This window comes from Cornus florida, unplaced genomic scaffold (assembly GCF_030987335.1).
Source record: "Cornus florida cultivar Cherokee Brave unplaced genomic scaffold, ASM3098733v1 CherokeeBrave_3.0.0_Hap2_Chr10, whole genome shotgun sequence".
NCBI lineage: Eukaryota > Viridiplantae > Streptophyta > Magnoliopsida > Cornales > Cornaceae > Cornus > Cornus florida.
In genome coordinates this window covers 108,967,416-108,990,485 of record NW_026775580.1, presented here as the reverse complement: position 1 = coordinate 108,990,485, position 23,070 = coordinate 108,967,416, and the positions used below count along the sequence as shown (strand labels likewise).

Here is a 23,070-nt window from a genome sequence, read left to right as displayed (position 1 = left end):
ATATATATATATATATCATAGTTCAATTTTCATAGTTTCCCTATGTTATAATTTACTTAATTTTGTCACAAATAAATAGAGGTCTGAAAGTATTAGTACGTGAATCCAGATTCCAATACAAGATCCTTCATGTCTGCCAAAGTGACTGCCTTTTTTATGGAGATTTCCATTGTTTGTGGGTGTGCCTCTCACTTCACTACTTCAGTGCTGTTGTCTGCATTAAAAATGGACAACGAAAGTTTTAACTGTTCGGGAAAATGAAAGTTTATATATCAAACAAAGATGTCAATTCATATTTTATACATGTATATATAAGTTCTATATATGGAGAGAGAGAGAGTTCTACATGCTAGGCCATATATGCAACTACACACAAATAACAACCTTTTATTGTGCATTATTGCACACGAACTGGGGTCGTTTCAGTTAGGTGGTATATATATTTTTTTTTCAAAGAGGAGCTGATCAAAAAATAGGCAGAATACGTGTTTCAATCGATCACATTATCACAAGTTGTAACGCAATTAAAAAATTGAATAAAATTGACATATTTAATTGAATGACAGCTTGTAAATGAACAATATCACATTACCACATAATCTCTGAACTCTAATAATTTCTCGAACAATAGAGTTTGAATTTTAAATGAGCCAAAAATTAATGTATGGATGAGCTGTTTATCTATATATGTATATATATATAGACCAACCCAATCTTTATCCCAAATGTGACGCAAATGGAGTTTTGGACGGGTATGATATATCTATTTCTTATGTTGATGTTGCCTGAATCTGTAAATGGGGTTGAAAACAAATTGGTGAAAAATTGAAAGAGGTTGAAAATGGAAAGAGCTTGAGTGCTTACTGTGAGAGTGAGATTAATAATTTGGAAATGTTTTCAACAATTCAAAAGGGCAAAAATGAGATTATACGTCTATAAAGTAAAAGAAAATTAAGGGTTCATGTAAATTTGGTTAGCATGAAAATTTTAATATATATATATATATATATATATATTACCATTTTATAATTTGAATAGGTATTTATGAAAAGTGATTTTTTCTCAAAATTTTCAATTTTCTTTTCTAACCAGATTTTAAAATGTTCTGAAAATTTTCATCAATCCCCAAATATTTTATATGGGTAAAACTATGAACATTGAACTATGATATATATCCTATGATATACTAATTTACTTAATTTTGTCACAACAAACAGAGGTCTGAAAGTATAGTGAATCCAGATTCCAATACAAGATTCTTCATGTCTGCCAAAGTGACTGCCTCTTTTATGGAGATTTCCAGTTTGTGGGTGTGTGCGTTCCACTTCACTACTTCAGTCTTTAGTGCTGTTTTCTGCATTAAAAATGGACAACGAAAGTTATAAATATTCTATACACGTGTGTGTGTGTGTGTGTGTGTGTGTGTACAAGTTCTCTCTCCCTCTATATATATATAGGTTGTAGAGTTGTACATGCTAGGGCCATATATGCAAGTACACACAAATAACAACCTTGTATTGTGCATTATTGCATACTAAGTGGGTCGTTTGAGTTAGGTGGTATATATTTTTCTTTTCAAAGAGGAAGCTGAACAAAAATTAGTCCCAAATTCCCAATGTGTGTTTCGATCAATCAGCAATTAAAAAACATTGACATATTTAATTGAATGGCAGCTTATAAATGAATAATATCACATTATCGCATAATTCCGGAACTTTAATAAGTTTTCGAACATTAGGGTTCCAATTCTAAATGAGTCAAAAATTAATGTGTGGGTGAGTTGTTTATCTAACCAAAATGAAAACTCCAAAACGATATAACATCGTATTAAGTAGTGCATATATATCAAACAGTAACATTATTATACATAAGAACGTCAATGACTGTTCTTGCAATTAAGAGAATTGAATTCCAAATTTACAGAAGAATACCGATCGATCAATGACCCTTTTTGCAGGAGATTTTTTTTTTTTTTTTTTAACAGTTTGCAAGAGTAATCTCATCAAAATGCTTGTTACAGTTTGTAAGATAAATTTTAAATTATTATTTGGGTGTTGGGAGTAAAAAATGCTTATATTTGCATTAATTTATTGGTGCGTATAGTTACACGCACATTAAATATAAGCTTAGTCACATTTACTTCGTATTGGTCCACTAGAGGGGTACGAAATATTATTTGATTCGGTACATGTTCATGAAACAGCAAATACCAAATGAAACATGAAAGTGCATCTCGCAATCTCATCTACACCCTCCTTATTTAACATTTGTCTCAAATTCTGAACCCTACACCTAATTTCATTGCACATTAAGGGCGTTTTTAAAGGGCGTTTCATACGCACCTCATTGTCATCCCTGCACCTAATTTCATTGCACGTTAAGGTTCCATTTGTTTGAGCCAAAAAAATATTTCTCCGTTTTTTAGTGTTTAGATGTTGTAAAAATATTAAAACTTAACAAAAATAATTTATTCATCAATTTATGACAAGTTATTTTACACATCTCACCTAATGGACTCGACATCAACCTTGACCTAGACCTTTGCTAAACATCGAAAAATAAAAATAAAAATATATATATTTTACCTGAAAAAGAAAATATTTTCCTAAGAAACAAATAGAGCCTAAAAGCCAAAATACACACAAACGTATATATACCTTAATGCTATATTTGGTTGGAGGAAAGAATTGAGGGATGAATGTGAAGGATAAATGAGTCTTTTTCGTTTTTGATCGAAGGAAAGGGAAAAGAGGGAGGATTGTTTTGTATTTTTCTATCCGTCCAAAATTGAAAAGAAAATGAGAGAGAAAGGAGTGATAATTACCACAAATATGCATTTTTAACCTTCCCAAATATTTAGAATGAATGTCTAATTTTATAAAATAAAGAATATAAAACTCCCTTTTCCCTTATTTTCAACCAAAAAAAAATATCACCCCATCCATTCTTTCCAATATCCATTCCATCTGACCAAATAAAAAATGAAAAAAACACATTTCCTTCCCTAAAGATGCCTCATCCTCATCCGTCCCTTCTCATTTTCCTTCCATCCATCCATTTTTCATCACTCCAACCAACCAGAGTATAAAGGTCGTTTCCATTCTCCATGGTGGTTGTTTAAATTGATGTAATGGAATCGAGTCTCAATTGATTTTGCACAACTTGAAGTGGAGTTTCCATGATTGTAGGTTTTAATTCAGGTTAAATTACGGAATCGGGTTCCAAGTGATTTTACACACAGAGAGATGGGGATAGTTTCAGTTGATGAGGTAAAACAAAGGGTTGGAAGAGGAAGATAAAAATAAATACACACAGAGAGATGGGGATAGTTTCATGTTTCATTTGGTATTTGCTGTTTCATGAACATGTACCGAATCAAATAATATTTCGTCCGACTTACCCAGTTTGGTGCTTCAGGGTGGGGTCCATAAGAGTCGTGTCTTGGAATGCTCTCTGTGCGCCTGTAAATACTTTTTCGTTCTTTTATACAAACCCAATTATGAAAAAAAAAAAAAAAAAAAAAAAAAACCAAAGGGTTGGAAGAGGAAGATAAAAATAAATACTGTAATAAATAATAAATAACAAAACAAAACAAAAATGGGTCAATTTAAGTAGATATTTGACCTCAGAAAAGAAAAAGATCAATTGAACCTCATGTCACTCGTCCAGATATTAAGAAATCAGACACTACAACAAACACTTGAAATGGAACCACTGTTCAATATCTTTTATATATATATATATATGCCTCTAAACAATAAAAAGAACCTACAATGCCAAATAATAGATCACTTACTGTGAGTGTTTACATATGTTTCGTGTAAGAAATAGTGAGGGTGACCAAGAGAAACATATAAATGCTCCGAGGGGTGTGAGTACCAAAATATTTGTTTATAGCAAAACAGCGCTTTTGCAATCTTTTTAACCTGTTATAGTGCACTAGATGCCTAGCTATTTTCAGAGCTCAAACCCAGATTTTGTAAGGAATCTCAAAATTAATATTATAATCAACCCCGAACTGCTTTTTCATTTTAATAAAGTACAATACCAAATTGATTCTTCACCATCATTCACTTGGAATCAGATGACCGTATGCCATGGCGTTTGAAATATTCTCTAAATCCATAGGCACTGAGGTCGTAGTTGAACTGTTTATTGAAGAAAAAGTAAAAATACGATTAAATTTAATAGAATGAAATTTAAATTTATAAAAAAAAAAAAAAAAAACAAAACAAAAACAAAAAGGACTGTACTGCAAATCGCAACAGAACTTATATGATATGATCACAATTTACCAATGACCTAGCTGCTAAGTGATTATTCGATTAGCACTCTGGAAGTGCTTTTCTTGCTTCCAAAAGCAAAAAACAAAGCAATGTTTGCTTTCGCAATGAGGAAAAGTACTTCTAAAAGTGCTGGCAGATGATACCGAGTAGAATGATATGATAGTAGAGAGACTTGTAACAAAGAAGCAAAAAATAAAGCACGAGGAGGAAAATTACTTCTAAAAATGCTAGCAGATGATACCTTGGACTTGGAGGATTGATAGAAAAGAGTCTTAAAAAATAAGCAAAATTGCAAGCTATCAAGTTTCAATAACATTCTCCTTATTCCCATTAAACAAAGATATCACCCACTCAAAAGATATCCTTTCTTCAGAACTCCATAAGAAAATAAACGAATGTATAAAGAAAGAAGTAAAAGAATGCTATCATACATACACCACCAATTTACTGTCAATGGTTTTCAACTATCATTTAAACTAAATATACAAAATACATTATCCATCTATTCAACAAACGTGGTGCTTAGCACCATAAATTAAGGGATTGAAGGTGCAGACCTAAGACCTTCTTCCACAATTATCTTAATGCCTTTATGTTGGTGCTTTTAATTTCAATAACAAAATATATATGCTTTCTTACCATATTTAAATAAAAAAACAAATAAAAAGGATATGTTTGGGTAGTACACACTAGCAAGTTTACTTACCAGTTAGATCAGCTTATCATGTGGTGGCTAGAAGATTTAAAGTTTCTAGAAGGTTTGTTTTCAGAATGGGTTCTCAAAACTATTCATGGTGCCATAAAGTTGGAGATTTATTTCAGGAGACATCTTGCCAAAATCAATTTTGGTTAACATTTGATGTTCACGCTGTGGATTGAAGAGGAGTAAGCGGATAAATAGTTTTTACTGTCTAGTGGAGAAATATTTCTGCTTCAAAAATGAAACTTCAGAAGAGAGGATTATTGCCATATTGGTACCAGTGATTGGCTTTATAGCCAGTCGAACCCAGAAAAGATGTCAATAGGCAGTTTCTAATTATAGTTTGGTTTCTCTCTTTCTTGGCGTCTCGAGAAGCAGACTAGACTCCTCTTGCCCACAAAGCCTTGGTTTGAAACACGCCACACACACACACACACCAAAAAAATAAATAAATAAATAAATAATAAATAAAAAAACACCGTGACACCCTATTTTATTGCTCATCAAGAAAAATATAATGACAAGGAAAGAAAATGATGTTTGGAAATGGTTCTTGGGTCCCTAATAGTTTGTAATCTGCAATCGTAAGATCTTACTGTGAATTTTTACCAATTAAAAGAGGTCCTTCAATCAAGAATTTGATTGTTAGCATGCGGGTGCCCCTCAAGTTACCAGGTAAAATGGTGGAGGTGGTAAAATAAAGGCTTTGATTACGTTACACATCAAGATATATGTTGTAAATCATGCATCAATAGAAATTAGCAAGGGTAGATCTCCTATAAGCGCTTAGCTCCTTTTTTTCTTTTTCTTTCTTTCTAATGTTTTATAATTGAACAAGATACTTGCTAAAATCTTACTTATCAAAAAAAAAAAAATATTTGAACAAGATACATGCTTATCTATGATGAAATAATGATTTACTCTTCAAGTGAGCTCTGTAAATTCTATCCTCTCTTTTTTCCAAGTACTAGGCTGGTTCTCTTCATCTCGTCTATCTTTTACTCATCGCAATGCATATAACAGCAAATTTCTTCCTAAGTGTGGAACTATTTTTATTATCTTGAACACAGGTAGTTCTTTTCTTTTCAACTGGAAATGAGGGCTGGTGTGTTGCCAATTTTCGAAAATGAATTTTTGATCTCTTATTGTATATATATCTAGACCTTATCAAGAAAACCTTTAAATCGAACAAAATATGTAAATGGCAAGTATTATCAAATATTGTCTAGGAATCATCATACTTAGCATTCCCATACCACCCACCCCTTCCTGAACATAGTAGAAAAAACAAAAGGGTTGACTCTTTGAACTATCGTTTTCAAAGTGCAATAGTAAGAGCCTCTGAAGTCTGAAGTTAGCAAATGGAAAAAGTTAGCAAGCAAACTTGTCAAATTACTACAATCAAAATATAATATATATATATATATATATAACACTTGAAACTCACAGGTAAAACTTTCACAGAGTACTTTGTAATATTTGGATCAGCAACCCTCCCTTGATTAGCCGCCTGCACAAGAAAGAACATAAACCACTCAACAGAAATTCAAACATCCGTTGAAAATAATACTAACACAACATTGAATGTCAAGAAGGCAAAGTCATAGGGATGGCAACAGGGCGGAGCTGGGGTGGAGTAGGCTAAACCTACTCCACTCCGCCCCGTTAAAAAATCTATCATACCAACTCCGCTCTAACTTTATAATTGGTATACCATCCCCGCCCCCCTACTCCGGTAGACAAAATACCGACCCCGTCCCGCATACTCCGTTTAATTGCGGTAAAGTTGAAACTATTGAATTAATTCCTGGACTTGGGATAGAATACTAAGATCTTGAATCCTTGATTGATTCTTGAAGATTGAATCACGTGCACAATTGTGGAATTTTAGCAAGTAGTTATTCTAGCGAATATTTAGTCAAAATATACTAATGGACACTTAACTTAAATATATACTTTATATATATATATATATATAATCGGGGTGGGGTCGGGTCGCCGGGGGGGGCGGTGTGGGGGCATCACTAAATCCGTCCACGCCCCAAACCCGTTTCGGGTTTTCAATTCTTTACCATATCCGCCCCAAACCCATTTATGGAGCTACCAAATCCGCCCCATTAAGAGTGGAGCGGGGCAAAAACCCAGCGGGTTGGAGGAAATTGCCATCTCTAGGCAAAGACTACAAGAAAAGTGCTAAAAAATTGTCACAAAATAGAAGAGCACCCCTCCCCTCACCCCCCTCCCAAAAAAAAATTAAAGACCCCCCAAAGATATAAACGTTTGTATTTTTGTATATACAACTTGCATTGATTGTTACACCCTATAATACTTTTATAGATTTTGTATTTTCAAATTCGACCGTTGGGTTATATATGTTTACTGTATCTGTTATGCATGACAAATATTAAGTCAATCAGACAAAAGTGTCCACCCTATGAACCCATAATTTTATGTTAATGATATATTAGAATCAGACTTCATTTAAAGTGTAATGTTGATGAGGCAGTTCTAAATCTCCAATAATTTGATTTTTGGTGTGCAAGATTAACATGAAGACATTCAATCCAACAGTTAAATTGTCATAAATGAAACTTCAAGAATCGCCAAGTCTGAGTAGAATTTACATCAGCATGCTGAGTCTTACTTACTTGTTCTGGACTATGAAATATTTCTATAAATGGATATTCCTTCCTCTGTCGTGTAATACAAAAGCCGGGATATTTTGGACATTCAACCTGAAAAACACCATCACAAGTACTAAGAATCATGAGATTCGAGTATTAACTATTGTGATGACAGAGCTATTGCAAAATGCTTCATTGATACTTGCGTACAATCATGTATGCATAGCAAGCGAGCGCACGCGAAAGAAAGAGAGAGAGGTTTAAACTATGAAAATTTTATCTGGAATTGTATGCACCCTTTAAAGTGCAGGAACAATGCTCGATTTGGCTATATAATTTACCATTTTTCTAAAAGATGTTAAGAAAATTAAAAATCATGCATATTAACAGGTTCAACATATTATAACTAATGATAACCCGAGTTATATGACAATACATAATTCATTTTCAAGAAGCAACTTACGCGCATAAATTTTACATGCGGATAAAACTCAACTGCAGCTTCCTCCAGTACTTTGTCAAGATGTTTTGTATAATTACCCCTTGACCATCCAAAATAAGTACATAGACACAAGGAGTCAGTTTGATGAAGATAGGAGACAACAACAAATAAGAAAGTATCAATTCCAAATCACCTGATGGTAAATGCCACAACCATAGGGTAACCTTGGTGTAGAAGCTGCACAAACTCACGCTCTGAGGTAAAATGAATAACCCGAGATGGCCTGAGATCCTTCGGATAACCAGTATAATATCTTTGAATTTTTACAAATGACACAGTAAAGGCATGTCAGAAAAGAGGTACTTCAGTGATGGACAAGAGGAAAATTGGATCAAACAGTGTAACTATGCTTAAGGTGATTCCATATCTCAGAACTAAGAAGGGGGTGCATCCCGTTAAGACACCAAACTTAAGAAACAATCTGCATATTTGGCACTTCATTTCTTCAAAAATAATAATAATAGAAGTTAATAATTTTATCTTTACATGAATGGCACAAACACAAACTGCATAGGATCCATGCCTCAATCAAGCATGTGTTTGGACACTAACACGGGCCAGTCATGATAGCTCACGTGGGATCAACACTGTCTCCAAAATTTTAAAATGATTTTTTTTTTTTTCCCCTATCAAAGTAAACAAAGCAGAACTTTGTTATTTTTCTCATTCAAAAAAACTGTATAATTGTATTGAAATAATAAGGAAATCATCAGCTTTTTCTAAAACCTAGCATCTTCAAAAATAGAGAGAATCTCATTTTCAAACAAGAAAAGAACAATGAGGAAAAAATAGTCCTTGTGCTTGACATGTTTTCTTTTAATTTCCTGTCAGCAAGCATGTATGGTGTCTAATCCATGTGAGTGTCATCATATGAAATTTGAAAATTTTAAACACAATATTTTGCAACCAAAAAAAAAAAAAAAAAATGCCAATCAGAAAGCTTATATAAATAACATCCTCAATTTGTGGAAGAAATAGCATACAGAGGGTTTGAACTTTAAGATGTTAATGCCACAAGAGTGTCTTGAAAATATGAAAATCAGTCCAAAAGATGTTTTCCCCGCACGAGACTCAGTACATATATTATACAAATTATCCCAACATAAAATTTTCCATTAAATTGGGTGAGAGAGGAAAGGAAATAAACAACGGTTAAGATAATATGTTGCATGCGAGAATTTTATTAAGAAAAGGGCACATTCCAACAATGAAATACTGAGTATGAAAAGTTACACACTCAAGAAACAAAGTACTTTTGTGTGTGTGTGGAAGTTACAAGTAGAAATGTACTGCACATACTTGCACGTTGTACGAAGCTGATTCATCATTGTACCAAAAAATGACGAATCCTCCATCTGGTAGCAATTTTTCTATGTTTCTGCAAGATATATTAGTCATATATTTAAACCAAACACTATACTTTAAAAGAAATGACAAATGCTATGAAATGTCCTCAGCAAGTGCTAACTGCAAAGCAATACTGAACACAAAGTGCTACAGATTTTACAATCAAGTAAATTTGATATCCAAAAAATTAAAACACAACCCCAAAATTGAGATCTCCAATCCAAGTAAAGATAAAAGCCTCAACCAATAGACAATAGGAAAAATTAAGTTAAAGGCGTAAGAAGCTTAACCTAAAATTAGACTTCGTATATAAAATTACAAGGAAAATGAAGAAATGGTAGTCAATCCTAGAAGTGATTTACATGAAAAGATGATTTGAGAACTTTGTAGGGTAAAGTATAACTGATCAAACAAAATAAGAATAATAGTGCAGTGGAACTAATCAAAGAAATTGAAAAGGAAATTGCAGCTCAAAGTAAAATACCTTCGTTTTCCGTCAGTTGTACGTGTGTTTGAGCCAGTGTGTGTGTGAGTGAAAGGGAGACGGAGCACCGAGAACTTTGATTCATCAAGTACGAGTTAGGGCTGGTCACCAATGGATGGGTCTAGTTAGCCGCTAATGCAATGGGCCTGTGACTGGATGTGCTCGTGTCGCTAACTTGCTACGTATATAGTTGCCAACTTGCAGATAATAGAATGGAAATTGGGCCTGGTTTGGGTTAAACCCAAAATAGATTGGGTCTACCCGCTTATAAAAGCGGGTAATGTGTTGTGTTCGTCATTTGAGCGACTGTGTTGCGCCAGCCCTTAGAAGCCTAAGACTCTCCGTTATAAGAAGGGCGGGAGCGTTACGGCTTGTGTTTAACAGCCCTTATGAGGTCAAGACACTTCGCATCCAAATCCAATCGAGGGACAAAAACCCGCAACACTGGGAATCATTTTTCTATTAACAATTTACTTTGTATTTTGTGTAATAACGATGATTGAACACTTGAGCGATTCATTTTTGTACCTCGAGTCCTCAAAACCAATTGTCTCCAACACAATTAAGTAGTTCAAAAGCTGTCTTGGAATTTTTTTTTTTTATTTTATTTTTTTTTCCAAATGCTGTCTTGGATTAGATAGGTTAAAAGTGTAGCTTAAGTCCTCAGGTACCACATGTCAGTTGTGTCTTTATTCATTATTGGCAACTAGTGTAACAATCTCTGGTTGTCACGTTCTCCGACTTTTTGCAGCAAATAGCCATGGGTTGCAATTTATCTGAATGCGTGGGCGTAAGAGGTTGTGAAAGTTGAATAAGGCAATATAATCCAACCAAGATGGTGCAAACTGTAATTAGTTATTACTAGAAAAGTCAATAATACAACAATAGAGAAGCATAAAACCCCATCCCAACCCTCCTTCGCTTCTCCAATCTTTAAAGACCTAGGAACCAAGGCTACTTCATACAATCAATGTAAAGGGGAATACAGGCATTCCACCATATTACAAAACAAATTAGCAAAACTTATATGAGAGGAAGAAACTAGTAGTCTCACCCTACTATTAGTGATCTTCTTTACATCCCTTCCATAGATATATATATATGTGTATATATTTCAGACAAATACATTTAGCTTTTTATATCTTATTCCCACATATTACAAAGAATATCCCAACCCATAACGACTTAATTTCCATTATTAATCCAAGCTAGTGCTGGTAACCCATAGCCACCACAGGGATCCTGACCTTGTGCCCTCTGCTTCCTTTCATCAAAACCTCTCCAAAAGCATACTTTCCTGTGAGTGATCGGACAGTGAGAGTCACCGTAAACTTCCGTGAAGCACCAGGTCTTAGAGTCATGGCTGGGGGGTTGGTTTCAATGGCAACCGCCGGTGCCATTCTTGCCGTTATCACATATGTTTCTTCCTCCGCAACATTCGTGACAGTGCGTGTAACAACTTGAGTACCAACAAGATGGGAAATTGCGATTGATGCGGTGTTCAGATTTGATGGGTGGCCAAGAGTGTAGTTGCATGGTGAATATGTGTGGTTCTTGATCTCACGAGCATCAATTCCAGGTATTGTGCACAAGAAGCCCAAGTAATCCTCATAACCTACAAAATAGAATCCAGCAAAAAGAAGTTTGACCGATTAGGGATTAAAACTAGAGAACAACCTGCCCACCCAAATAGTCAATATTCTCAAACATCCTAAAAACAAGACAAACATTCCCATATGAAATCCCTTAAACAGTTTCCTAGTACTCGGATACTTTCAAAAATAAGTTCCTCATCAGATAACTTTTTCATTTACCCATCTAAATATATAGCAATTTCTAGGGTTCATATTTCTTCTTTCCCATACACCTCTTGGGCAACAGGTCTGTCATTTCTATACTATAGCCCGTGTTGGAGCTTGATGTACATTGTTAGCCCATTCTTAAACAGCTTGAACTTTTAGAGCAATTGGTTGTAGCGGGGCTTTTTGAATTGGTAGTCTTACCCCTCTTTATCTCCCAGAATTATTATTTAACTTCAGAAAAGAGAAATAAAGAAGCAACTATCAGAAATCTTCCTTGAGATTCAGAGATTCTTAACATTTACCAACCTTACTAGAGTTAAATGTGTCCAAAGAGTGTGTGTGTGTGTCATATATGTACAATAAGATTTAATCCCTGGACATCATACAAATTCTGTGGCCATAATTGAACAGAGGCTAAGTCTATGACCACGTGCAAGTGAAATATGATAACATCTAGGTAATGATGTGTCAGGTTGGCAGGCAAGATAACAGATACTTCAGAAATCTGACAGTTGGCTTCTTGTGAAAATCAAAACCCACTCAAAAATAAGTAAATGAATAAAAGGAGTCAAATCATAGCAGTGATAGAAGGATCAAACCCCCAAGCAGTAAGTGGAAAGTACATTGGTTTAAATTCAAGTTCATCAAAACAAATATTATTTACTTTCAATTCCCACGTGAAGTCAATAATAGATCAAGCCTCATTGGGCCTCAACTCGTGTGTTATCTCATTATGAGGGGGGAAAAAGTGAAGAAGAAAAGAAAAGAAGACAAAGAAAGAACCTGCATCAAAGACAAGTCCAGGATCTAGAGCAGCTCTGGGATTGACATGGCCACTACCATAATCAAAAGGTGTTGCTGATACCAATGTCATGGTTTCAGAACCAGAATATTGCTGGGCTTGAAGAGGTCTCCCTGCTCTGTCCAGTGTAGTCGATGTCGTCATCAAGGCTGATTTGATGGCAGCAGGGCTCCAATGAGGGTGCTTCCGCTTTATTAGAGCAGCTATCCCTGCAATATGTGGTGCGGCCATGCTAGTTCCAGATACCATTGCAAATCCTTCACCTAATCCAAGCAAAATGATTTCTAAGTTGCTTAGTATGTATTAAGTGCATTTTTTTTTTTTTTCCTAGTTGGTACTCACACACAAATGCCTCCACCGAGGCTCGAACCCCTAACCTCTCTTTGAGAAGTAGAAGCTTGGTACCGCTAGGCCACACTGGCCAAGTTGGTCAAAACCTCAAATTTACATACATATATACATATGTCAGAAAAATTATTTAAGTGCCGCGAAATTCTATTCCACTTTTGAAGTAATAAAAGCTTGGTAGAGCCTCTCTAAGCCTAAAACATTTAATGGAACGTCTAAAACAAGGAGAGAATAGTGATCAGGAATATTATTGCTTTACCCATGTAATTAGGCTCATCCGTCCCATTTGGAGCCCAGGCTGCCCAAATTAGAGAACCAGGAGCTAGAATATCTGGCTTGAGAAGATCCGCATCTTGAAAGCTATAATCTTTTATATTGGGTCCTCGAGCAGAGAATAATGCTACTTGGGGGGCTGATTTGTGGAGTATGGGCAGCAAACCGTCCCCGATGTTGCCTGTGGCCTTGAAGCTCCTTACTCGTCCAGTCCAATCTCTTGGTGTAGAGATGTTGTAGTAGTCTATAAGCTCCTAAAACCAGGGATGCCCATGCAGTGGATAACAAAAACATAAGAACCAGGAATAGTCCAGACTTGAGATTAAGAACAGGCAAGAAAATAATAAATACACAAAATGTGAAGACAAAAGAAAGCAATGCATCTTAGCAAGAGTAGAACAAACTGAAAAGGAAATGGGTGGTGATCATCGGGGAGTACAAACTTGCAAAAGTGAACTTCAGTGGCACTGTCCATATGTGATTACCATTCTAAATACTTATATGGCACAGCCCAAGGGCTAAGGCCCAGTAGTACTTGACTCCCAAAAATCATAACATCAAGTAGAAGAGCCATGATACTTACCATTGACTTGCTAACATCTGTTATTAGAATCCCAGGAATTCCAACAGGAACAGGATCGAATTTCGTTCCTGGAGAAACATTTTCTACTGCAAGAACAAAGCCAATTGCACCAAGGCTCTTGGCTGTTTCTGACACTTTCTTGATTGATGCAGTACCAACAACAAAATTGAAGGAATAGCCACAAAGAAGAATGTTTCCCTTCACCAAGTTTTTGTTTAAAACTTCTGGCCTTTGGCAATCTGAAGGGCTGTACTTCATGACCGAAGAATCAAGCAGTACATCATTAGCCGCGACCATGGTGAATGTTTGATTCAAATGTGTAGCAGCTACAATAAGCCATGAAACATGCTTCAGCTTTGAGAATGCATACATATATCAAGGGAAACTAGTAAAGAATGATCTCAAACAAGAAGTTCGAAGGTAATTGAGAATAGAATTTAATTATGTAAATAAATATTGTAGAATGGAACAGCTGCAACATCACATGAGAATCCTCTTGAAGGCTACCAAATTAAAACCAAAAAAAAAAAAAAGGCAAGATATAATCAAGTTGCGTGAAACTTACGTGACAACCCAATTCCAGGTAATATTTTCCCATTTCCCAGATTCAGATGGTTTTTGTATCTACGATCATCAATTGCAGCAGCCACAGATGCTATCCATGGACTATAAGACAACAAGGTTTTTGGAAAAGGACCTCCATTTCCAGCTGCCTGTGCAACAAACACACCGGCTTTCACAGCTGCAAGAAGTGTAGCATCAAAAGGGTTTAAAAATGTGGTCTTTATGGTTGTTGGAGGACTGTTTGGCCCCACCGAGAGATTGAGAATGTCAACACCATCATGAACAGCCTGTTACAAAAGCTTTCAAACATCAAATTCCTTACGTAAGCAGAAATTATAAAAGATTATCAGACAGATAAAAAAATAAGTAATAAAAAGGATCTCAGATTCTCATATCACTTGCAGCTATTGCAGCCTTCGAGAGGCCATCAATTAACGGTTTCTTTTCTCTTTTTCTTTCTCTCATTTTTTTTTTTTTTTTTTGTTGTATCATTCTGGGTAGTGGGCACATGAGGAGCATCTCAGCCATCAAGATTTTAGTTCAGCAAATTAAATAAAACTTAAAGAAAGATGCTCCATTTATGTAAGAAGTAGAGGATACATAATATATATATGTAATAAATAAATAAACACAGAGCTGTTACTTAGATGTCAACAAGCAAACCACACAAAGCAGCAGGTCAGAGTTGTTCCACCATAAAAAAAAGTTGGTAAGTGCCACGAACTTACTAAATGTTTCAAACAGAAAGTATGCAGAACACATTGCAACAGAACTAAGCAATACTATAGCTGAAATAAATATGACTATATTACTTCCTACCAAGTCAAAAAACATGACAGGTGACAACTCCAGAGAAGGTAATAGTATAAACACCATAACCAAACCAGAGAGAGAGAGAGAGAGAGAGAGAGAGAGAGAGAGAGCAATTTACAAAATTATTAAAATATTTTTGCATCTGTGAAACCAAAAAGTGAAAATTCTATCCAAAATAAAAATACACAAACTGCCACAAATTGCCAACTAAATTTGTCGCTTCAAAAAGAATTACCCTTCAACCTTCATGGTTCTTCCCCACGCCAAGGTAGCAGTTCTCTTGTTAAACAGTTTAGCACCACCTGATCTCATCAACTACAGTACCAGAATCAACAGCCTCCCTCATGGCACAGTCACTTATTTACTAAGGCCTGATATCTTTCCTTCAATAATTTCGTCACCAAATGCAATATATTTCCCTTTTATTTCTTTTTGTAAGTAAATGCTATATATTTCACTCAAGGAAATCTGAAAGTACTGTGTGATCTGAAACCTGATCTCATGTGACATGACACCTAAGAAATTTTTTCTCCTACACTGTCGCAACTGAAATCGAACTTTAGAATATGTATAATAAATAAATAAAAAACCATCAACTGATAGAGAAGGCAAAAAATTCTAAACCACCAACCAAGTATGCTAAAGCTAAAAGCCAAACTGCCCAATTAATAGGGAAAAAATTGGAAATCAACAAGAATTTAGTAAACAAGAGACTACCGAAAAACTTTCAAAATTTGTAGTCCAGAGAGTTTTAAGAATATTACCTACCAAAAAAGTTGAAAAGGGTTTCAGCAACGACACAAAAGCTTGGAGTCTCAAAAGGCAACCTGTTAGAGCTCCTTCTGGATACACCAAATGATGCAGAAAGGAGTTGTTTCCACACTCAGGCAAAAAAATAGAAGGAGATTCGCTCCACCAATCCTCGAAAAGAGGCAAAATATAGAAGAAAAAAAAAACAAGATTCACTCCACCAATCTTCAAAAAGGTGAGACAAATAGGATGGCAAACACCAATTAGCAAAATTGGGATTATAGAAAAACAAACAAAATTCAGTGGCAGCAAGAACACCATAACTTAAGTTGGTATAATTTTCTCAAAATTATAACTTCCTCGAAAAACCTCATCATTGTTGATGGTATTTATAATTTATACCATGCAGAAAATCAATCAAGCAAAAAAGAAGAGCACAAATAAGACATTCAGAAAGTGAACAAGAAGAAGCTTCCATTTCGTTGCCAGTCAAAGTAAACAGATCTAAAATTCTGAGTGCTTTGCTTGCATGGAAACAAGAGACAATAAGGAAAGCTATACAACATCATAGCCTCAGTTTATTCCAGAGGACAAACGCAACAAAGAATAATACTAGCATCTCCTCCAATTTCATAAGTCAATCTTGGCATACCAGCATACCTGCTCAATGGCAGCCACAACATCTGCAACAAACCCTCCAAAAAGCCTGTAGAGTGCCTTGTAAACAGCAATCCTGAACATAGACAAATAAAAAATTGTTCTTCCTGTAACTAATACCAAGAAAGAGGATGATGAAAATTCGTACTATATATTCGCCAGTATATATATCGATCATTCGATCCTCACCTGGCACGAGGAGCCATCCCACTTGCTTTCCCAAATTCATATCCATGCATTCTCACTGGAATCCCATTATTTCCAGCTGCAATAGCTGCTGTATGACTGTCAGGCAACATTGTTAAAGAAAAACAGATCAAAATTAAATAGAATGAAGTGACTAGCAGTTGAAAAAATTTGAAACGCTGTAAAACTAAGCAAACAGAACAATTAAATTTTTCCTCATTTTTCTGTTTGGTTGTGCAGTGAAGTAGGTAGAGACTATGGCTGTGGTTGGTTATATATTGACCTCCAAAGAGAAATTTTGAATTTGCTTTCCACTCATAAAGTGGTTATGAGTTTGGTCCCGACATGGACTAGTGAGGAAGAAAATTCCTTGGCCAAGAGGGAAGCACAAGAGTCCTTCAGACAAAATCCCATGAGGTTCTCTTTTGAGTGTGTTGGATTTTGGCATAAGGTTGTATTAGCCTCAGCCTTTTTCCTTCCCTTAGTATTCGAGTTTTTGTTTTTCCATTGCTTTAAAAGAAACAAAACTCATGTCGCAGAATGCGCATGGTTGGGATGAGATACTTCTGACCACTTGAACTATTGAATTTTTTCCCCTTCTATTTAGGGTTGCAAATGAACTGAACCAAGCTAAGGTTTGGCATGTTAGGCCTCAGCTTGCCAAAGTGAGAGAGGTGTTCGGACTTGGCTTGTACTCAGACGAGCTTGGTCTAGTCGAAAGGATCTCAGCTTGTTAGTAATCCTGGTAATCTCAGGCTCGGCTAGGCTCAACTTGATCTCACTTGTCCAAACACATAGAATCTCAGGTAAGATGTATATATCACACAAAGCATTGTGTGTGTGTGTGTGTGTGTGTGTGTGTTGTACAAAGGTCACACATAGATTATACACATAGCTTCACCTACACATTCAAACAAGTCCATATATACAATTACAAATATATATTACATACATATATACTTGAAAGTTGGAGGAAATAGTCGACAGTAGTCCACCGTTCTCTTTCCATCTATCGCATCCGAGGATGGAGCTATGCGAGACTCTCTCTCTCTCTCTCTCTCTTCCTCCAATAACAATCGTAAATGTACTCAATGAAAATATCAATTAACTAAAATTCTTTTATTTATTATGGTTTGAAAAAAAAAAATCTTATCGTAGTTCAAGACTGTCCCGTCAGAAACTAAAGTTGTCTAATACTGTTATTGATCGTATCTTCTCCAGAAAGAAACCAATGTTGTGAAGGGAGAGGAATGATAGAATCAAGGCCTGGATCGAGAAGGTGGTTGTAAGCAACCAGGAAATGAAAGTTGAGAGTGAGGATAGGGGCATGAGAGTATGGCAATTGAAAATGAGATAGATTAGGATTTCTAATTGTGGATGCATATGGGCTTTAGTTGGATTGGTGAAGGAACATGGGCCATTTTTGTTGGGTTTATCATTTGGTTTAATATATCTTTCACATATAGGCTTATATATATGATTGTAATGAGTCTTATTTGATTAATAGAGAGCCATGGACTATTATTTTCATCGGACTAATCTTATACTAAAAAAAAACTCATCATGATTAAATGAGATTGTTCACAAGCCTAGCATTGTTCAGCATCAGCTTGTTAATCAAAAGAGCTTAAAAATCGAGCTCAAGCTCAGCTTGTTCACTTAATAAATGAGCCCAATCCAAGCTTCAAACGAGTCAAGCCTGAACTGTACATGAACAGTTTGGTTCATTTGCAGTGCTACTTCAGTTTGCCAACCCGTCTTGGGACATGTCCCTGTAGTAGAAGACAACACCCAAAGCCTCTCACGATTATAGAGGACAGGACAAGAACAACAAAAAAACCATGATATGCTAACATTTTAGAGCATCATAGGTTATTTTAGTGTATCCTAGGTTGTGAATTTGTGTTATAACAAAAAATATGCAAGATTTAGTATGCAATAACCAATATCATATAAGGAAACATTCATCACATCCAATCCACAGTCTATTTGGTTTTGCATCTCGCGTCTTATTGTACAATATGCTTTGCAAACACATTTATAAGTAATGTGGTGCAGTCAGAAACAGCTGTTTGCAGGTTTACAACAACAACAACCAAGCCTTTTCCCAATTACTTGGGGTCAGCTACATGAATCCCATGTTTCCGTTCCGCTCTATTTAAGGTCATAGCTGTTTGTAGGCTTGCGTGTGTGTAATAGTAAAATTAATTTATGTGTTACCTACGTGATAAGGTGTATATAATCGATTTTTCACTTTTTTATTTTCAAATTAAGTTATGTGTTATATATAGTCACACATCCAGAACCTTATATGTATTACTTTATTGCATTTCCCTGAATTTAAATCTCTCATATTACTGGTTCAACTTTCCAACATGTATCAAAGACCAGTTCCACATCAAACCCCACTTAAACTTGGCAAAAAGTACACAGGTTATTTTAGTTCCCTGGAAGCTATTATTATCTCCTCATGTCAACCAGTTCTATTTCAAATAAAGCTATTAAGCAAATACAGAAGAACTTCATAAAAATTAAAAGAAAGAAATGGCACCACCATATTCTCATTGGAATTAGTAGTATAGAAGTGTATGGGTTCTAACCTTCCATGTCCATCACCGTCCAACGGAGAAGGAAAATCTATTGCAGGATTGAATGCCCCAGCTGCTATTGCAGCTTCCGCAAAATGTTGGGCTCCAATAATTTTTCCGTTGCAGAAGTCCCTCTTGGTATCAGGATCAACTTCACATTTTCCTCTGTACTTCGGAACAGGGCCATATGGTTCGGTATTGTGCGTAGCAAAGCTTGGATGACGTGGATAAATCCCAGAGTCCACAAATCCTATTACAATGTCCTCTCCAGCCTTATCAAAGCCGCCTCCTGTCGGCCATACTCCAGTTGGAAGTCCCAAAAATTGTGGTGTATGTGTTGTAAGTCTCCTCACTTTCCAATCTCTCTCCACAGATTTCACACCAGGAGCCCGTCTAAGAATTTCTGCCTACTAATATATACTAAGATTGTGTAAGGAAACGGAAATGCAAAAGGATTGAAGATCAACCAGCTAAGAGAATTGTTATAAATAGAAATTACTTTTAAAAGAAAACTGGTAGAAAAGAAGTCCAAGCTGTCACCTGGTCAGGAGAAATGTGAACTGCAAAACCATTTAGAAGATGCCGGTAGCTGTAGAGTTTCTTGTAGGTCCCACGGTCAAACAGCATCCCGAGAAGCATATCATGTTTATTTTCAAGGTGACGAGAATAGGAAGTAACTACTTCACTGAAAGAGGCCCAAAATATAGGGGAAATGTGTAAACAAGCATGGCTCTAAATGTATCAATGAATTTTATGAAATAGGGAAGAAAACTATCATAATGTTTAAGGAAAAAGGCATGGTAACAATCAACGGAGATTCAGAGAAACTTTTTTCCTCGGCAGAATAAGGAGTATACTCCTCAAATTGCATCATATAGAATGTGGAAGTGATAGGGCAACAGCTTTTTCTCCCAAAATAATACTGGCTGTAGTTAGAATGGCATGGTAGTTTTTTTTTTAAAAGGCATGATATATAGTACATCCATATCAGAATATTTAAGTAGCTGAACAAGATCACATCTAATCTTATTGTTAGACATTAAGAAGGAGTGATAACAAAAGCAAGGGAAAATGACATGAGTTTGAGGTACTTTATGTGATACCTTATCTTTCTATCTGCCAGAGAAGGAAACATTTGCAAATAAGAGACTTGACAACTTGGTTCTGTCAATTTTAAATTATTTGGTAATTGAAGGATTTAGTGTTGTTTAATAGGGGGACTGGTTCAAATATAAGTTCTGTTACCAAAAGGCATAAAGCAAGAAGGGGATATAAAACATTAGTCCTTGTAAATCAAGCACAAAAAAATGAACAAACAGCAATAACATCTTGTCTATATCATGAGAAATTTATTAATATCTACCAGAAAAGGCACATTTTATCAATAACATATAATTTAATCAGGTGGGCAATATTCACACTCCAAAATAGCCTCCCACACTCCATAATAGTAATAGATTTCATATAACAAAGAATGGGGGGCAGGAGCTTTTTTGGACTGCTGATTTCACATCCCTTTAGTTTTACTTATAAAATTTTAATAAAACCCAAATAAGTGCAGTATGTACCGAGTCAATTTAACATGCTTATATCAGACAAAATTTATTAATGTTGATAATTTAGATTAGATCTCCTAGAAAAATCAATATAAGTGCAATTTATGTTGAATAATATCACAATAAACGCTGTAACAGTGTAACTACCGCTACCTAAGCACCCAATTATGTGTCCTTGAAGGATAATTTACATGATAAGGTGCAGCCAATCTCTCCTATAAGTATCAATTTTAATAATAGTGATAAGAATGAAAGCCAGTAGAATAGTTCAAATGATCAGATTGTCAAACATATAAACAGGGGAAAAAAAGTCCTATTCTTTAACAAGACATTTCAGCGGTCAGGACCCACTTGCATGGCTTGATTAGAGGGTGACATGCTACAGCCAAGATTTCAAAATACATTTAGTTTTTTAAAACAAAATACTACTTGAGAGACATTGTCAGTACCTGGTGACATCAATCTTCTCATCGGACTCCACCGCTGTGGCTTCAAAACCATCAAGGTCGCCTTTATAACTTATCACAGGCTCTCCTTCAACAGTTGCAATGTAAACCTCCGCCTTCCCAATGATCAAGAGGCCAAATAACATTAAAATTGTACACCTAAACTCGACATCCCTCATTTTCACTGATCCAGAGTCAACTACAGGAGCCAAAAGATCTATTAAGTTCAATTTACTAATAACTAACTAAAAATTAAGTGATGATTCTAGAGAGAGTCAGAGACTGGAAAGAGCAATCAAAGCTTATTTCTAGCATTTTTAATTACATAAAAACAAGCTTGTTTTCAACCGTGTCCAGTACAAACATAAACACAGTTTTAGTAGTTTATGTATAGATGCATTGAAAAAAGACTGAACGTCCTATGAAAATAGAAACAGATGGCACAAAATATACAGATACACAGATAGTTATATATAGAGAGTGAGAGTAAACCAGCAACTTCAATTAACGAATAGCGTTGTGTTTTATTAAAGCAATAAGTTGATCCAATCGGTAAGGCTCTCTCTTATTCACATTTGCCACATGTGATTAATCTGCGTAATACGGCGAGACAAAAATTGATATACGGATATATATGTGTGTGTGTGTGTGTGTGTGTGTGAGAGAGAGAGAGAGAGAGATAGAGAGAGAGTGAGAGAGTGTGTATAAGACCAACAATTCAAGAAAGGAATCACAAGATCTACCCTAGCTCACATCTTTGTCCTTAGAAATAAAAAATAAAATCGAATTTGAACCAAAGCAATAGTATAAAGCAGAGATCTTTACTCACATTGATTCACGAAAGGAATCAACAAAAGCGTTATCTGCAATAAATTCACATAGAAGCGATCGTCACTGTTCCTCCACCGAAAATGCAACAATCGAACACTAATTACGACCGAAATCGAATACGCTACATATCATCCACCACTACAAGTGTGACATTAACAATATATATATTCACACACTGAAAATTAACTGGAGTTGTTGAGCAAAGAGATCAATGTTAGCTGAATAAGGAGACCAAACTAGGGTTGCACAGTTAGTGTGGAGAGAGAGAGTGAGACTGGGCACTGGGAGAGAGGTGTGGTGGTTAGGGTTCTATCTTTTCAGACGCGCCAGACAGGGAAGCGAAGATGGAGGAGTCGCATATAAATCGTTAAATAAACAACATTTTTTAATGTATTTGAGTTTTAATTAGGGAAATTTTGATTAAATAATGCTATTTTTTAAGAGTAAAGAGAGTGAAAAATAGGAACATTCCAGCGTGTGGTGTCGGATTCTCGCTTCTCAGATGGTTTGATTAATTGTAGCTTCAATTACGGAATTATCCCTGGTCATTTTTTATAATGACGCTATTGCCCTTGAGCCAGATCCCCAAAGTCCAAAATGTAAAGCCTTGGTGTAATGAATTTTGAAGCTGGTTAATAACAAAATTTAAAATGAAAAAAAAGTGATCATACATTTTCTTATTTGTTTTTATATTTTCTCCATCCAAAAATAAATAAAAATAGATATGGACAATGTGAATTTGTTCTATTCATACACATTTTATGTATAAAATATATCTTTTAAATATTTTCTCAAAATAAGTCTGTTTGGGGGGTTAAAAGGAAAGACAATAAAGAATCTTATCGGTTATCTCCTCATTGTTTAATATGATATTCCAATAAAATGAAATAAAGGGAATTCTTAAACCTGCTACATTTCAATTATAAAA

The 23,070-nt window shown here is 35.4% G+C and overlaps 2 protein-coding genes across 4 annotated transcripts; both read right to left on the bottom strand.

Annotated features, from left to right (window-relative positions):
* Positions 1-1,158: 1,158 nt before the first annotated feature.
* On the bottom strand, positions 1,159-10,111 carry LOC132276960 (uncharacterized). Of its 2 annotated transcripts, XM_059778626.1 has the most exons (8): positions 9,944-10,111; positions 9,412-9,490; positions 8,246-8,365; positions 8,074-8,152; positions 7,635-7,721; positions 6,434-6,496; positions 3,401-3,480; positions 1,159-1,354 (listed from the first exon to the last, which is right to left on the bottom strand). In XM_059778626.1, the coding sequence occupies exons 2-8, from the start codon at positions 9,465-9,467 to the stop codon at positions 1,342-1,344; spliced, it is 498 nt and encodes a 165-aa protein (XP_059634609.1). In that variant the 5' UTR covers positions 9,468-9,490; positions 9,944-10,111; the 3' UTR covers positions 1,159-1,341. The 2 variants fall into 2 exon arrangements, with proteins under 2 accessions (XP_059634609.1, XP_059634610.1); XM_059778627.1 differs by lacking the exons at positions 1,159-1,354; positions 3,401-3,480 and adding an exon at positions 3,701-4,148 and having other exon boundaries at positions 9,944-10,104.
* A 668-nt stretch (positions 10,112-10,779) lies between these two features.
* Positions 10,780-22,514, bottom strand: LOC132276959 (subtilisin-like protease SBT2.5). Of its 2 annotated transcripts, XM_059778625.1 has the most exons (12): positions 22,141-22,514; positions 21,804-21,904; positions 21,315-21,510; positions 19,850-19,994; positions 19,322-19,716; positions 16,725-16,820; positions 16,539-16,611; positions 14,317-14,602; positions 13,752-14,077; positions 13,155-13,422; positions 12,529-12,810; positions 10,780-11,558 (listed from the first exon to the last, which is right to left on the bottom strand). In XM_059778625.1, exons 3-12 carry the CDS (start codon positions 21,488-21,490, stop codon positions 11,152-11,154), a joined length of 2,454 nt encoding a protein of 817 aa, XP_059634608.1. In that variant the 5' UTR covers positions 21,491-21,510; positions 21,804-21,904; positions 22,141-22,514; the 3' UTR covers positions 10,780-11,151. The 2 variants fall into 2 exon arrangements, with proteins under 2 accessions (XP_059634608.1, XP_059634607.1); XM_059778624.1 differs by lacking the exon at positions 21,804-21,904.
* Between the last annotated feature and the right edge of the window lie 556 nt (positions 22,515-23,070).